This window comes from Symphalangus syndactylus, chromosome 5 (genome assembly GCF_028878055.3).
Source record: "Symphalangus syndactylus isolate Jambi chromosome 5, NHGRI_mSymSyn1-v2.1_pri, whole genome shotgun sequence".
NCBI classification, from domain to species: domain Eukaryota; kingdom Metazoa; phylum Chordata; class Mammalia; order Primates; family Hylobatidae; genus Symphalangus; species Symphalangus syndactylus.
In genome coordinates, this window is record NC_072427.2 from 145,020,773 (window position 1) to 145,038,446 (window position 17,674).

Genomic DNA, 17,674 nt, shown 5'->3' on the forward strand with positions numbered 1-17,674 from the left:
CATATAATTGTTCATCTGAACAGCCAAAATAATGACCTAAAGTTTCTTTGGAATCAAATAATCTACATTTAGTGTTAACTTTTTAAATTTCCTGAAAATATGTAATTCTCACTATGGAACCAAACTTCGGATTCTTTACTAATTATCAATATTAACATTCAGCAAAATAAAGATTCTTCAAGAAATTTCAGTTTTTGCCAGTTTCATACTTGCCATCAAATTCTTGATATTCAGGTTGCCAGAATGGAACACTCAATCTAATTTGAACTTCAGTACTTCCTGAAAGCACTGATCTTAAGTAATTAGGGACATACACTAAAAAATCATTCTTGTTTTACCTGTAATTCAAGTTTAACTGGGTGTGCTGAATTTTTAATTGCTAAATCTAGCAACCCTATTGAGGTTACTAGTATACATCACAAATTAATGAATCCAAAATGCGTACACCTTAGCCTCAGAAAGACAATGCAGGACCATGAAAGGGAATTGGCCCAGTTTGCATCTTAGTAAACAGTAGCACAGCCTAAAATAACCATATGTGGAAAATTACAACCTGCTGAGTAGGTAAATGGGCATACAGTGGCCAGGCCAAGGATCACCAACCATATTGTTTGTCAAGACTGATTAGGATTTAATGAAGATAGCTCCAGTCTTCATTTATCATTCCAGTCTCCATCACAAAACAGACTACAACAAAGAGGGAAAGAAAACTACATCAAAATCTAAGAAGCAGGTGTGGATGTCAAACTCCATCAGGTCAACTAGAAACTAATTGCATATTTCTCTATTTAAACATGACAGATGAAGTGCAGACTACTTTACTGTTCTTAGCAGTTGGAGAGTTTTCAGTGGGGATCTTAGGGAATGCATTCATTGGATTGGTAAACTGCATGGACTGGATCAAGAAGAGGAAAATTGCCTCCATTGATTTAATCCTCACGAGTCTGGCCATATCCAGAATTTGTCTATTGTGCGTAATACTATTAGACTGTTTTATATTGGTGCTATATCCAGATGTCTATGCCACCGGTAAAGAAATGAGAATCATTGACTTCTTCTAGATACTGACCAATCATTTAAGTATCTGGTTTGCAACCTGCCTCAGCATTTACTATTTCTTCAAGACAGCTAATTTCTTTCACCCACTTTTCCTCTGGATGAAGTGGAGAATTGACAGGGTGATTTCCTGGATTCTATTGGGGTGCATGGCTCTCTCTGTGTTTATTAGCCTTCCAGCCACTGAGAATTTGAATGCTGATTTCAGGTTTTGTGTGAAGGCAAAGAGGAAAACAAACTTAACTTGGAGTTGCAGAGTAAATAAAACTCAACATGCTTCTACCAAGTTATTTCTCAACCTGGCAACGCTGCTCCCCTTTTGTGTGTGCCTAATGTCCTTTTTCTTCTTGATCCTCTCCCTGTGGAGACATATCAGGCGAATGCAGCTCAGTGCCACAGGGTGCAGAGACCCCAGCACAGAAGCCCATGTGAGAGCCCTGAAAGCTGTCATTTCCTTCCTTCTCCTCTTTATTGCCTACTACTTGTCCTTTCTCATCGCCACCTCCAGCTACTTTATGCCAGAAACGGAATTAGCTGTGATTTTTGGTGAGTCCATAGCTCTAATGTACCCCTCAAGCCATTCATTTATCCTAATACTGGGAAACAATAAATTAAGACATGCATCTCTAAAGGTGATTTGGAAAGTAATGTCTATTCTAAAAGGAAGAAAATTCCAACAACATAAACAGATTTGAAGAGAAACTATGCTTTTCTAGGACAAACAAAGATAAGATGTTTCTAAATTAACTTCAGTTCTTGCATTAATGTTTTATGCGATTAATTATTCCTAAAACTTAATTAGTGTATCTGTAATTGTAATGTAGGGAATCTTATGTACAGCTGGCTGGAGCTCTATCTCTGTCTCTGTTTCTGACTCTGTCTCTGTCTCCCTGTTTCTCTCTTCTCTCACTCTTCCTTTCTTTAGAGTTGCTGTTTTTTAAAACATGTTTCAGAACAAATAGAAATTAATATCCTAATATCAACTATCAAGAGTACAGGGTATTTTCATAGTTCTAAACCCTGTTTCCAGATGCAAAGTTGTGTGACTAATTCAAAACAACTGTAATAGCATCTTGCTGTTATTTGCATCTTTATGAAAAGCAACTAGTTCCTTCTCATAGTCCTCGTTAGATGGTTCTTCTCGGATCATCCAACAAAGCTCTACTTTTGGCAAAGACTCAATAAAGTGACAGTTCTTAATAAATGCTGTGGAATTCTATGAATAATCTTATAATCATAGAAAAGGTATATATTATGGCTAAATATATTGTCACAGTAAGTTCAAAGATTATTTGAGAATTGCAGATCAACGAATGAAGGACAATCTACAAGTAAAAGAGGGAAAAATTATGTAGAAAATGAAATAAGAAGCCTAAATTGAACTATTAATTATTTATCGAAGAAAATTTCTCCACAAAAGACGTATCTCCACGGACTGCACCAGGCAATGATTGTCAAGATGTTGTGACAAGACATTCAATCAAAAGCTAATATATGGTTATGCTAAAATGTCAAAACTCTCAAAGGATATATTGCCTCAATGTAGATCATCTCTACATCCCAGGGAAATATCGTTTGGATTGTATATAAGACATCTTTTTTAAAGGGTTCAATGATTCTATTTCAGTAATTTGTTGAACAACAGAACATCTGTAAGGATATAGAATACATTAACAAACACTATCAAGCAACCTGAGCTGATATTTATGAAAGACTCCATAAAAGGAAGAGAGAACACATTCTCTTTTCAGGCATATATTGAATATTCTCCAGACAATACCATATGTCAGGCCACAAAGGGAAATATGTATTTGGGACATACCATCAAAAGCACATCGTTTATATTGTGGCAAAGATATTTTAGAGTGATCAACCCTGTACTAACCAGCCTAGAGTAGCCAGGAACTTTGTGTATAAAAAAGAAAATATTTATAAATAAAGAGACAGTAAATGTTCTCATCAATAAATTTGGTAAAAATCAAAATTAGTTTTACACTAGTTTTATATGATCATTTTTCCTGTCTGCCTCTAAAAGTGAAATAGATACACATTGATTTAATTGCTAAATTTACAAAGATGTTTTGGGTGCCTTGTAATTTAAAAAGACAAATTAAAATTAGATGCATAGGCTAAAGCTTTTTTTTTTTAATACTGTCTCAAAGAATACCTTTCCCCATACCCTAACTGAGCCAAGGCCCAGTTTGTGTTAATTTATTAGGCATGGAAACAAAAGAAACTTGAAGGCTGATTGGAATATTGAAAAGAGTCAAAAAGTTTAAAAAATGATCAATAAAAAAATTCATAGTAGGCTAAGCTCGATTTATTACTGAGGAAAGATAATTTTTTAAATAAGCTTAATGTAACCTAAGCATACAGTGTCTATAAAGTCGATAGTAATGTACAGCAATATCCTAGGCCTTCGCATTCACTCACCACCCACACATTGACTCACCCAGAGCAACTTCCAGTCCTGCAAGCTTCATTCATGGTAAGTTCTTGATGGTAAGTTCTCCATTCACGTAAGGCCATGTCCCCACCCAAATCTCACCTTGAATTGTGATAATCCCCGTGTGTCAAGGGCAGGTCCAGGTAGAAGTAATTGAATCATGGGGGTGGTTACCTTCATACTGTTCTTGTAATAGTGAGTGAGTTCACATGAGATCTGATGGTTTTATAAAGGACTTTGCCCCCTTTTGCTCAGCACTTCTCTTGCCTGCCACCATGTAAGATGTGCCTTTGTTCTTCCTTCACCTTCCGCCATAATTGTGAGGCCTCTTCAGCCACCTGAAACTGTGAGTCCATTAAACCTCTTTTTCCTTATAAATTACCCAGTCACAGGCATGTCTATTAGCAATGTGAGAACAGACTAATATAATAAATTGGTACCACGTTGTGGGGCACTGCTGTAAAGATACCGAAAGTGTGGAAGCAACTTTGGAAATGGGTAACAGGCAGAGGTTGGAACAGTTTGGAGGGCTCAGAAGAAGATAGGAAAATGTGAGAAAGTTTGGAACTTCCTAGAGACTTGGAGGGCTCAGAAGACAAGAAGATGTGGGAGAGTTTGGAACTTCCTAGAGGCTTGTTGAATGGTTTTGACCAAAATGCTGATAGCGATATGGACAATAAGGTCCAGGTTGAGGTAGTCTCAGATGAAGATGAGGAACTTGTTGGGAACTGGAGAAAAGGTCACTCTTGCTGTGCAAAGAGACTGGCGGCATTTTGCCTCTGCAATAGAGTTCTGTGGAATTTTGACTTTGAGAGAGATGATTAAGGGTATCTGGCAGAAGAAATTTCTGAGAGGCAAAATGGTTCAAGAGGAAGCAGAGAATAAAAGTTTGGAAAATTTGCAGCCTGACAATGCAGTAAAAAAGAAAAACCCATTTTCTGGGAAGAAATTCAAGCCTGCTACAGAAATTTGTGTAAGTGATGAGAAGCCCAATGTTAATCACCAAGACAATGGGGAAAATGTCTTCAGGGCATGTCAGAGACCTTTGCAGCAGCCCCTCCCATCTCAGGCCCAGAGGCCCAGGGCCCCCCTGTTGTGTGCAGCCTAGGGACTTGGTGCCCTGCATCCCAGCTGCTCCAGCCATGGCTAAAAGAGGCCAAGGTACAGCTCAGGCCATGGCTTCAGGGGGTGCAAGCCCCAAGTCTTGGCAGCTTCCATGTGGTGTTGAGTCTGCAGGTGCACAGAAGTCAATAATTGAGGTTTGGGAACCTCCACCTAGATTTCAGAGAATGTATGGAAATGCGTGGATATCCAGGCAGAGGTGTGCTGCAGGGGCTGGGACCTCATGGAGAACTTCTGCTAGGGCAGTGCGGAAGGGAAATGTGGGGTTGGAGACCTCACACAGAGTCCCCACTTGGGCACTGCCTAGTGGAGCTGTGAGAAGAGGGTCACCATCCTCTACACCCCAAAATGGTAGCTCCACCAACAACTTGCACCATGTACCTGGAAAAACTGCAGACACTCAACACCAGCCTGTGAAAGCAGTCAGGAGAGAGGCTGTACCTTGCAAACCCACAGAGGCGGAGCTGCCCAGGGCTGTGGCAGCCCACCTTTTGCATCAGCATAACCTAGATTTGAGACATGGAGTAAAAAGAGGTCATTTTGGAGCTTTAAGATTTGACTGCCCCATTGGATTTTGGACCTGCATGGGGCCTGTAGCCCCTTCACTTTGGGCAATTTCTCCCATTTGGAATGGGTGTATTTACCCAATGCCTGTACTACCACTGTATCTGGAAAGTAACTAACTTGCTTTTAATTTTACAGGTTCCTAGGTGGAAGAGACTTGCCTTGTCTCAGATGAGACTTTGAACTGTTAACTTTTGAGTGAATACTGAAATGACTTAAGACTTTGGGGGACTGCTGGGAAGGTGTGATTGGTTTTGAAATGTGAGGACGTGAGATTTGGGAAGGGGCGGGATGATATGGTTTGGCTGTGTTCCCACCCAAATCTTACTTCGAATTGTAATAATCCCCATGTGTTAAGGCCAGGCTCAGGTGGAGGTAATTGAATCATTGGGGCAGTTACCCTTATGCTGCTCTCGTGATAATGAGCGAGTTCTCACAAGATCCGATAGTTTTATACGAGGCTTTTCCCCCTTTTGCTCGGCACTTCTCTTGTCTGCCATCATGTAAGACATGTCTCTGTTCCTCCTTCACCTTCCACCTTGATTGTGAGGACTCCCCAGCCATGTGAAACTGTGAGTCTATTGAATCTCTTTTTCGTTATAAATTGCCCAGTCTCAGGTATGTCTTTATTAGCAATGTGAGAACAGATTAATACAGTTCTCTATATAGGTGTATTGTTTTTTAATCTTTTATACTATATTTTTACTATACCTTTTGTATGCTTAGTGTGCACAAATACCACTCTGTTACAAGTGCCTACAGTTTTCAGTGCAGTGGCATGCTGTACAAGTTTGTAGTCCAGGAGCAATAGGCTGCACCATATAGCCTAGGTGTGTAGTAGGCTATGCCATCTACGTTTGTGTGAGTACACTAAATCATGTTCACACAATGATAAAATCACCTAACAAGGCTGGGCGCAGTGGCTCACGCTTGTAATCCCAGCACTTTGGGAGGCCGAGGCGGGCGGATCACGAGGTCAGGAGATCGAGACCACGGTGAAACCCCGTCTCTACTAAAAATACAAAAAAATTAGCCGGTCGTGGTGGCGGGCGCCTGCAGTCCCAGCTACTCGGAGAGGCTGAGGCAGGAGAATGGCGTGAACCCAGAAGGCGGAGCTTGCAGTGAGCCGAGATTGCGCCACTGCACTCCAGCCTGGGCGACAGAGCGAGACTCCGTCTCAAAAAAAAAAAAAAAAAAATCACCTAACAACACATTTTTCAGGCATATCTCCATCATTAAACAATGCATTACTGTATTTTATTTTATAGAAGTATCCAGGTAGTAGAGAGAGGTGAGTACAGTTATTCACAAGGAAGTAAAATTCAGACTTGCCTAATAAACAAAAGAAACAATAATATATGACACATAAAGTTAAGGAATCGTACACTAAAGCTAGGAGATGCCATTTTCTAAATGCAAAATCAGCAGGGGTGATGTATTTGGTGAAGAGTATCAGTTAATACAAACAACTTGGAAAAAGATTTGGCAGTAGGTACTAGAGCTGAACATGCCCATATTCTATGACCTAGCAATTTTTGTTCCGGGAATAGACACAACAGTAATGTAAGATATGTGCACTAAAAAATGTGTATAATTATTAGCAGTATGATTTGAAATAGCCCAAATTAGAAATAACCCATATGCCTGTCAGCAGGAAAATAGATGAGTAAATTGTAATATAGTCATAGAATGGAATATTACATAGCAATGAAAATAATAACACTACTCCCACCATACTAACAGAAAATGCTGAGTGAAAGAAAGTGAACTCGGAAGAGTAAATATTATATTGTTACATTTTACATAAAGTTTGAAACAGTAAAACTAATCAACATGAAAGACATGTGTGTATAGGCAGTGGAGAGTAGTATCTGAGAAACAGTACAAGGGATTCCTTTGGAGTGTTGTAATATAATGTAAAATATTGTAAAATATTAGTGTATGACTTAGTGAGCTGGACTGCATTCATAGATGTGTTTGCTGTATAAATATCTGTAAATCTACGTAATTATAATTTGTACATTTTTCTAGAGGTATATTACATTTTAACAATAAATATTTACTTAAAAGTTATTAATTACATAATATACATTTGTGTACACTATATAATTTTTTTAAAACTTTGTTAGTAAGAATATAGGAAGCAGCCATTCTCTTATACTTTTGGGGAGTTCAAATTGATGCAATTTTTGGAAGACAAGTTGTACAAATTATCCCACATATAAAGTGTGCCTGGTGTTTTATCCAGAAATCTCAGTCTTAGAATTTATCCTGCAACTATTATTGCATAATACGTAAATAAATGAATAAGACATTTTATTGCAGCACTGCTTATAATAGCAAAATGCTGGTAACAATATAAATGTTCATCAAATTTGTTAAATAACTTATAGATCACAATACAAAAAATATATAATTCAGTTATTAAAAAGAATTCAGGAGATATAAAATGTGTGGTATGCATATGGAATTATATCCTAACTATATTATTAAATAAAAACAAAGATTAGTATGATCCCATTTCTACGTAAAAGGAATATATATACACATACATATAATGATTTTTTCACTCAGCATTTTGTTGAATGTAGTAGTAGTGTGTTCATTTTCATTTTTATTAATAGCAGTGATCATTTTTCTTTCATCTTCATTAATATAAATTGGTGCAAAACTAAGTGCAGTTTTGCCATTACTTACTTTTGCACCAACCTAATATATGCATATATATATGAGAGACAGATTTGTGCTCAGAAAATATTTCAAATTACAGACAAAAATGTTATTAGTGATTTATTTCTGGAAATGAAATTGTGGTGGAAGTCAGTAAGACTTTTTCTTCTTATGCTCCTATATTGTTTAAACATTAATGAAAACTTTAAACATTTTTAAAATACTGTTAAAAATGAAGACTCTAGCCAGCAAGCTGTAGTCTAATACAATGAAAAACAACTGCCCTGCAATTTGCCTTAAGCCTTAACTTCCTACATCCTCATTTGCTTCTGCCAGGTTCAGATCTTGGCCTTTAAGCATCACTTGAAGTCTAGTTTTTGCTCCAGTAAACACTTGACACCTTCCTTTCTATCATCCAATAATTAATTTGTTTAGCCTTTAATTCCACATGGCTCTATGAGTCTTTGACCTTTACCTGCTTTCACCTGATAATTGACCTTCATTTTACTCCTTAAAGCCTTCTTCCAAATGTAACTTTTACCTTCATCCCCTGCTCTTTAGAATTAATGAGTCATGATCTTGATTTTAATATTCACATGCCCAAACTTGAGACTGACAATATATGCCCAAAGTATTTTGTAAGCCCTTTTAGCCATCTTATTATTTAATCTAATCCTGACAACCTTGCAAAATAGGTACTATTATCATTCCAGTGTTGTAAGTAAATAAATTGAGGTGTAGATTATATTTATCTCTATTACAAAGTAGCAGTAATCAAAACATTATGGTGCTGGCATAATAACAAGCATATAGACTAATGGGACAGAATAGAATCCAGAAAGAAATTCATGCATTTATATTCAACTAATCTTTGACAAGGCTTTCAAGAACACACAATGGGGAAAAGGATAGTCTCTTCAATAAATGCTGTTGGGAGAACTGGATAGCCACATGCAGAAGAATGAAAGTAGACACTTATCTCACACCATCTATAAAAATGCACTCAAAATGAACTAAAGGTGAGATCAGAAACTGTAATACTACTTTTAAAAAAAACATAGAGGCCGGGCGCAGTGGCTCATGCCTATAATTCCAGCACTTTGGAAGGCCGAGGCGAATGGATCACAGGATCAGCAGTTCAAGACCAGCCTGGCCAACATGGTGAAACTTGGTCTCTACTAAAAATACAAAAATTAGCCTGGTGTGGTGGTGCACACCTGTAGTCTCAGTTACTCGGGAGGCTGAGGCAGAAGAATTGCATGAACCCAAGAGATAGAGGTTGCAGTGATCCAAGATCACGCCACTGCACTCTAGCCTGGGTGACAGAGCAAGACTCTGTCTCAAAAAAAAAAAACAAAAAAAAACCATAGAACAAAACTTCTTGACACTGGTCTGGGCAATGACTTTTTGGATATGATCCCAAAAACACAGACGACAAAAGCAAAAATAAGGAAGTGAGCCTACATCAAAATAAAGATTTCTGCACAGCAAAGGAAAATAATCAACAAAGTGAAGGAAACAGCCTACAGAAAGGGATAAAATATTTGCAAACCATGTATCTGATTAAGAATTAATATCCCAAATACATAAGGAACTCAAACAGCTACCTAGCAAAAAACAACCCAATAACCCGATTAAACAATGGGCAAAGGACCTGAATAGACATTTCTAAAACATACAAATGGCCAACAGGTCAATGAAAAGGTGCTCAACATCACAAAGCATTAGGGGAATGCACATCAAAACTGCAGTGAGATATCACCTTGTAACTATCAGAATGACTATTATCAAAAGACAAAATATAAGTTTGAGCAAGGATGTGGAGAAAAGGGAACCCTTGTACACTGTTGGTGGAATTGTCAATTAGTACAGCCATTATGGAAAACCATATGGATGTTCTTCAAAGATTTTTGAAAAAGAAGTACCGTATAATCCACCAATCCCATGTTTGAGTGTACATGCAAAGGAAATCAAATCAGTATGTTAAAGATATATCTGTAGTCCCATGTTAATTGCTATTTTAGTCATAATAGCCAAGATATGGAAACAACCTAAGTGTCCATGGATGAATGATTTTTTCAAAAATGGTAAACACACACACACACACACACAGGAATAGTATTCAGCTTATGAAAAGAAGAAAATTCTACCTTTTGCAACAGCATAGATGAACCTGGAGGACATTCTGTTAAGCAAAATAAGACAGACACAAAAAGACAAATACTGCATGATCTCACTTAAATGTGGAATCTAAGAGTCAAATTAAAAAATCAGAGAGTAGAATGATAGAAGAAATGAAGAGATATTGGTCAAAGGGACAAAGTTTCAGTTATGTGCATGAACAAGTTCTAGAGATCTAACATACATTGTGGTGACTATAGTTAATAATACTGTTTTGTATACTTGAAACTTGCTAATAGAGTAGAATAGTCTTATCACAAAACAAACAAAAGGTAACTATGTGAGATGATAGATATATTAATTAGCTTCATTGTGGCAATCATTTCACAATATATGTATATCAAAACATTAAGTTGTATATGTTAAAAATACATAATTTTTATCAGTAATACCTCTATAAAGCTGGGGAAAAAAAGCTGGAATATTTAGATTCATCAAAAGACATCATAAACACACACACAAAAAAAGATACAAAATGGGAGCACTGTTTTTTTTTTTTGAAACGAAGTTTTGCTCTTTTATCCACCTGGTAGAGCCAGAATTATGGTGGAGAAAGAGAAGCACTTGCCCTGCGTACAAAATTTCAGGGGGTATCAAAAAACTCAGGAATCAACAACAATGCTATGTATTTGTTTATTATTTTTATCAATAATTTTAATGCAACATTAACAATCAAAATTAACACAGAAAAATTCATAATTATCAAAATGTTGAAATTTTAAATAAATACCAGTGCCATACTATAGTAGATACTACAAATATTTTCATACTATCTATATTGAAACTAGAGGCAAAAGGGAAAATATATTCTCCTATATACATGTTTTTATATATTTTAATAACTTTTTTTTCTAGAACATTAAAGTAATGGGAAAATAACTGAAAAATTGAAAAGTAGGTATATTGAAACTTACAAAATTATTTTTAAGTTTAAATTTTTTTTAACATCACAAAAACATAATTTGTTATAATTTTAATTTCCTGGCTTTCATGGAAGCAAATACATCATAATATTTTTAAGATGTCTTTCTCTGATTGTCTTGTTTTCAGTTAAGAGAATTGCCATGTTTGGATTCCTCAAGGATCTACAACTAGAAATACCATTTGACCCAGTGATCCCGTTACTGGGTATATGCCCAAAGGATTATAAATCATGCTACTATAAAGACACACATATGTTTATTGCGGCAGTATTCACAATAGCAAAGACTTGGAACCAACCCAAATGTCCATCAACGATTGACTGGATTAAGAAAATGTGGCACATATACACCATGGAATAGGATGCACCCATAAAAAAGGATGAGTTCGTGTCCTTTGTAGGGACATGGTTGAAGCTGGAAACCATCATTCTGAGCAAACTATCGCAAGGACAGAAAACCAAACACTGCATGTTCTCACTCATAGGTGGGAATTGAACAATGAGAACACTTGGACACAGGGAGAGGAACATCACACACGGGGGCCTGTTGTGCGGTAGGGGGAGTGGTGAGGGATAGCATTAGGAGAAATACCTAATGTAAATGTTGAGTTAATGAGTGCAGCATACCAACACGGCACATGTATACATATGCAACAAACCTGCATGTTGTGCACATGTGCCCTAGAACTTAAATTTTAAAAAAAAGATCACAGAATGCTATTCTAAAATATGTACATGAAGTATAAAACAGACTAGTTCCTTTTTTCTAATACTTCTATGAGCATCTCAGAATGACTCCGTGAAACTCTTTTGGTTTAATTTTCAGCTGGATAGAGAATCGTTAAATAAACTCTTAAAGCATCAAAAAAGAAAAAAGAAAGAAAGAAAATTGCCAGGTTTGATGATTTCACTTGACCAAATGATTAAATAATTTTTAGTTAACTTCAGTTTATTGAAACTTATTTTACAAGTTGCCACTGGGACACATGCTGAAAGCTGCCCTTTCTCTTATGGGTTTGTTTATTTATTTATTTATTTTTATTTTTATTTTACATGAGGGGCAGTGGGTGAGGTGCGGGGGGGCTGTGAAAGAGTGATTCCCCTTCCCCAACCCTGCAGCCTCTGATTGCAACTCCTTTGACATGGACAGCACTCTGCCTTCAGCTGACAATTTCTGATCATTCCCACTCCCTTCCCAGATTCTGTCCCAGCCTCTCTCTGCTGAGTTGCTTCTCCATTTCAGAAAATCTCCTGGGGAAGTTTAGTCTGTCTTGGCTAGGTAGCCCACAACTGCTCCATAGAAAACATGCACCTTTCATCTATCGCGGCTAGGCATGCGGTTTCTTCTCAAATGCCGCCTTCTACTCTGCTGCTGCAAAAGTGTTGTTCAGCCAACCACTCACTTGAGGATATTTTTCTCAGGGGTAATTTTGACAATGATTAACATCCTCAAATTCCAGAGAGCCATATTAAGCTCTTGAGCCCCTCTTACTAAACTGTCAGTGAGGAGGAAGCATTTTCTTCAACTCATCTCCATGGGGAGAGAGGAAAATTGTCACAGCATTCTCACCACTTTTTCCCCAAAGAACTTCTCTCTCTCATCACCAGTATGCTTGGTATATATTACCTGAAAGTAGGTATGGCACATTAGTTTTAAATAGGTTTTCAGCCACATGGTTTGCAAGTCCTGCTTAGGACACCTAGTACTTTGTTTGAAAGGTAAGCAGAGTTAGTTTTAACCATCTAGGGATTTCATAAAACCGAGTCTCATTTTAATATTATTACACAAATATGCTTGTACTTTACCTCTATAGAAACATGGCAAAGAGAATCACCTAAGAGGACCCACATTTCCTCGTAGACACTATACAACCTGGAATGCCAAACTAAAGCCTGTATCCATCCTTCCACCATAAATTCTTGAGCATTTTAGGAGTTAAAATTTCAACAAGCATCACCTGTTGTCTTTCTGAAAATTCTCTGGGCATTACCACAGACTAAATTATTTAGACTTTAGGAAACGTACTTCAGTAGGAAGAGAAGGTTGCATCCCATGACACAATCAAACCCAGAGATAAGCCACCTGATATCCTGGGATTTACTTGAGGTTTAGAAGATCAAAGAAGCCAAACTATTATAAAATTGATGGCAAGGGAATCAGGTTAGAAACTGGCCTATGGGAATTGTAACAACCTGCATTGATGTGACATAGATATTAGAACTAAGAACTGAAACCACCTGCATTAATATGACCTATTTATTCTGAGAAAATTTAGTCTGGGAAAAATAAACCTGTAATACCAAAAAATCACTTCGAGCTTCAGGAAATTCCTGAAAATCAACTTTTCTTAGGCAAAAGTCTGTTCACCTGGACAAATAGCTTATTTAAAAACATTTATGGGCCAGGTGCAGTTGCTCATGCCTATAATCCCAGCACTTTGGGAGACTGAGGCAGGAGAAGGAATGGTTGAGGCCAGAAGTTCAGAACTAGCCTGGGCAACATAACAAAACCTCAAATCCTCATCTTTAAAAAAAATAAGAAATAAAATAGCCAGGCATGGTGGCACATGCCTGTAGTCCTAGCTACCTAGCCCTCAAGAGGCTGAGGTGAGAGAATAACTTGAGCCCAGGAGTTCGAGGCTGCAGTGAGCTATGATCGTGCCACCGCACTCCATCAGTCTGGGTGAAAGAATGAGACCTTGTCTCAAAAACCAACAACAAACAAACAAGATTAGCATCAGGACCCTCACTTTGATATGTCCACCAGTTCTAAATTATTATGCCATGAAATTTGCCCGAGTCCAATCACTTCTCTATCCTGAAAGACCTTTCTTAAATCATTTGAGCCCATCTTTGAATACCTCCCACCCTGAATTCTTTCTTCTAAGATACTGCTAGAACTCTCTTAATATGAAAAGATTCTTTCATTTTGGAAAGGTCAGTAGACAGAAACTTTCAGTGATTCTTTGTCAAAAGTTTAATTTCCTCGATGCTTTCTCCTTAGGACCCGGACAAAATTACTTTTAGTACAAAGTTTAAATATTTTCCGATTCTACATTGTAATTTCTTCCATTTATTCTAAACTTTTCCTTTTTAAAAATGTATACATCAGGAAAGAGAATAAAGGGAAAGATTGTTTTGACTCTTTTTTTATTATTATACTTTAAGTTTTAGGGTACATGTGCACAACGTGCAGGTTTGTTACATATGTATACATGTGCCATGTTGGTGTGCTGCACCCAGTAACTCATCATTTAACACTAGGTATATCTCCAAATGCTATCCCTCCCGCCTCCCCCTACCCCACAACAGGCCCTGGTGTGTGATGTTCCCCTTCTTGTGTCCATGTGTTCTCATTGTTCAATTCCCACCTATGAGTGAGAACATGCAGTGTTTGTTTTTTTGTCCTTGCGATAGTTTGCTGACAATGATGGTTTCCAGCTTCATCCATGTCCCTACAAAGGACATGAACTCATCCTTTTTTATGGCTGCATAGTATTCCATGGTGTATATGTGCCACATTTTCTTAATCCAGTCTATCATTGTTGGACATTTGGGTTAGTTCCAAGTCTTTGCTATTGTGAATAGTGCCCCCAGTAAACATACGTGTGCATGTGTCTTTATAGCAGCATGATTTATAATCCTTTGGGTATATACCCAGTAATGGGATTGCTGGGTCAAATGGTATTTCTAGTTCTAGATCCCTGAGGAATTGCCACATTGACTTCCATAATGGTTGAACTAGTTTACAGTCCCACCAACAGTGTAAAAGTGTTCCTGTTTCTCTAGATCCTCTCCAGCACCTGTTGTTTCCTTTTTAATGATCGCCATTCTAACTGGTGTGAGATGGTATCTCATTGTGGTTTTGATTTGCATTTCTCTGATGGCCAGTGATGATGAGCATTTTTTCATGTGACTTTTGCCTGCATAAATGTCTTCTTTTGAGAAGTGTCTGTTCATATCCTTTGCCCACTTTTTGATGGGTTTTTTTTTCTTATAAATTTGTTGGAGTTCATTGTAGACTCTGGATATTAGCCCTTTGTCAGATGAGTAGATTGCAAAAATTTTCTCCCATTCTGTAGGTTGCCTGTTCACTCTGAAGGTGGTTTCTTTTGCTGTGCAGAAGCTCTTTAGTTTAATTAGATCCCATTTGTCAATTTTGGCTTTTGTTGCCATTCTGTTTCTTCCCCTAAAATAACATTAAAGAAGGAGGTAAGAGTCAAAACAATCGCTTTTGGTAGGCAAGGACTTCATGTCTAAAACACCAAAAGCGATTGTTTTGACTCTTACCTCCTTTAATGTTATGTTAGGGGAAGAAACAGTAATAATTCAAGAGTATATTCAGGGCACCCTGGTGTTATCCAACAGCAAAGTGAGCAGTGGTTTACTATGGAATTGAAAGATATGGGACAAATATACACTGCTAAGAGCAACAAATAAGACAACAACCAAGATCGAAATTTCTACTCACCACTGTATCCAAGAGAAAGCTGTTGTTGAAAAGATTTGCAGAGGTGTGGGTGGTCAGCCTGAGTTTAGATAACATTAAAGAGCTTCCTTATGATGTCTTTCCTTCTGCTAATAAGCTTTTTCCTTGGCTCTGCCTTCTAGTGCTACATATTTCTCAGACTCCTCTTTTCCAGGTGGGCATTCTTTTCTCTTTTTTGGTCATCCACTGGCTTAAACTCACTTGTTTTCTTACTGGTACTGTAACTGGTCCTAAATTTACTGTAAATTTATATTTACAGTAGTGGCTACAGTCACCCCTATTAAAAATTTATTTTGTCTCAGAATGGCTCATAGGACCATGCCTTCACCGCTTTTCTGGGAACAAGCACTGTTTCCACTTCTCTTGTTTTTTGTTCTTTGCTTCTGCTCACCACACCTCAACTTGGAGTGTAGAAGTCTATAAGAGGGCACTTAAACATAGTTTCATGAGCAAGTATTTAAAGTGATAGATAGCTCAGTTACAATGATTTGATCTTTGAAAATTACTTGAATGTATTTAATTATCATATATACTTTTAAAAATGTACATTGGTCATGTATCAATAAAAAAATTAATAAAAGTCTCACAAAATCCCCTACAAACATCATTACAACTGAAATATTTGAAGTTTATTTTTTCTTTTCTGTTAATGGCATTCATCCTACAATCAATGCATATTTTAAGGAAGCTAGCTGTTTTTTAATATTAAAATTACGTGACATTAAATTGATGTTTTATCTTACAATAAATGAAATCATAGAATTGAGGAAGTAAATATGTACACACCACTGCCATTCTCCCTGATGCAATAAGCAAAAACACTTGCTTCCACTAGTTTATTGGGTTTAAGAATGATCACCTTGCTAACTGTATCAGAATTAGGATTAAAGTAATATAACCTCAAAAATATAATATTTTATTCCATTTAGTCTACGAATAAAATTTTGTTTTTGTTTTTGTTTTTGCTAAATGAGACAAAATGCATTTGCCTAGAGAAACAAGCTTGGAGAAACAGGAGAGTTACTCTCCCAATATGTACTTCTTTCTAGAAGTACAAAATATTGAAGAACAGGCAGGTCCAGAAACAGAAAAGGTATAAATTCAACCACTTAAGGCATGAGAGCATCTTATTCTCTAAGCTGGTAACGTGGAAGAATATTGATTATTTCTCAGTGTATGTTGTTTAAAAGTGGAGATTTAGTAGTAACTGAAATAGAAAATATATTATAAATTTTTCACAATTTGTACCAGTCACCATGGCTTTTTTAAACAAATATTATAAATAAATATTACATATAAAAATTTCAAAATCGTTATTAGCTATTTGTTTAATATGATTGACATAGAAAAGCTTTAATCTGTTTTCCTTTCTTCAGTTCCATTAGAAGCTAACATAGGGAAATAAAATGGAAGGACATTTAAAGAGCAAATGGCTTTTATTTTCTGTGTGTCAATGCCTTGACATCTGAGGTCTTGCTCACCCTGGAGAGACCATCCTTCCCAGGATTAGCCAATTCTTAGAGATAGCAAGCAACCCATCCAGTGAGCTTGCTTTACAAAGGCAAATCAATTCAGTGTCCACACCCCACAACCAGCTCCTTTGGGCTCTCACACTCCAGACCACTATTCACCTGTCCTAATCACCCCAGACAACCAGCAACAGTCTCTATACCCCAGAGCCCACTGAAACAAACTATCTAATCCTTAACTTTCTTATCCTGCATCAACCATTCCTTCCCACAGAAACCACAATAGAAGATCTTGCCCACAGTCCTCTCCTGCTCCCTCTGCCTCCTGACTGTCATGGAGGCTTCCACGTGTGAACACCCACAGCATGACATGGTGTGTCCCATTCTCTTGGGATCTGCAAATAGCACACTATCTCTTCAATGGTAGTCACCTTCTGATCTGTTGGTCTTACCATACCTAAATAATAATAATACTTATATTAAAACATGTACATTTAAATATGGTATATATTAAAAATTATTTGTAATAGCAAAAACATTATAGCCATTTACATGGCCCCCAGCAGAGGAATGCTGGAGTTAATTCTAATATATCTATTGTATAAAATCCTAAGCAGCAGTAAAAAAAAGAATGAGGCAGTACTTTACAAATTGACGTGAAATTATCTCCAAGACATTGTTAAGTAAGAAACTAAAGCTGGATCACAATGGATATGCTACGGTGCATATTTTATGTTTAATTAAGTACACAAAAT

The 17,674-nt window shown here is 37.1% G+C and overlaps 1 protein-coding gene across 1 annotated transcript; it reads left to right on the forward strand.

The window, feature by feature from the left end:
• Positions 1–794: 794 nt before the first annotated feature.
• On the forward strand, positions 795–1,751 carry TAS2R7 (taste 2 receptor member 7). The gene is given in 1 exon segment (XM_055276998.2): positions 795–1,751. A coding segment is annotated over 1 exon segment (957 nt).
• The last annotated feature ends 15,923 nt before the right edge of the window (positions 1,752–17,674 follow it).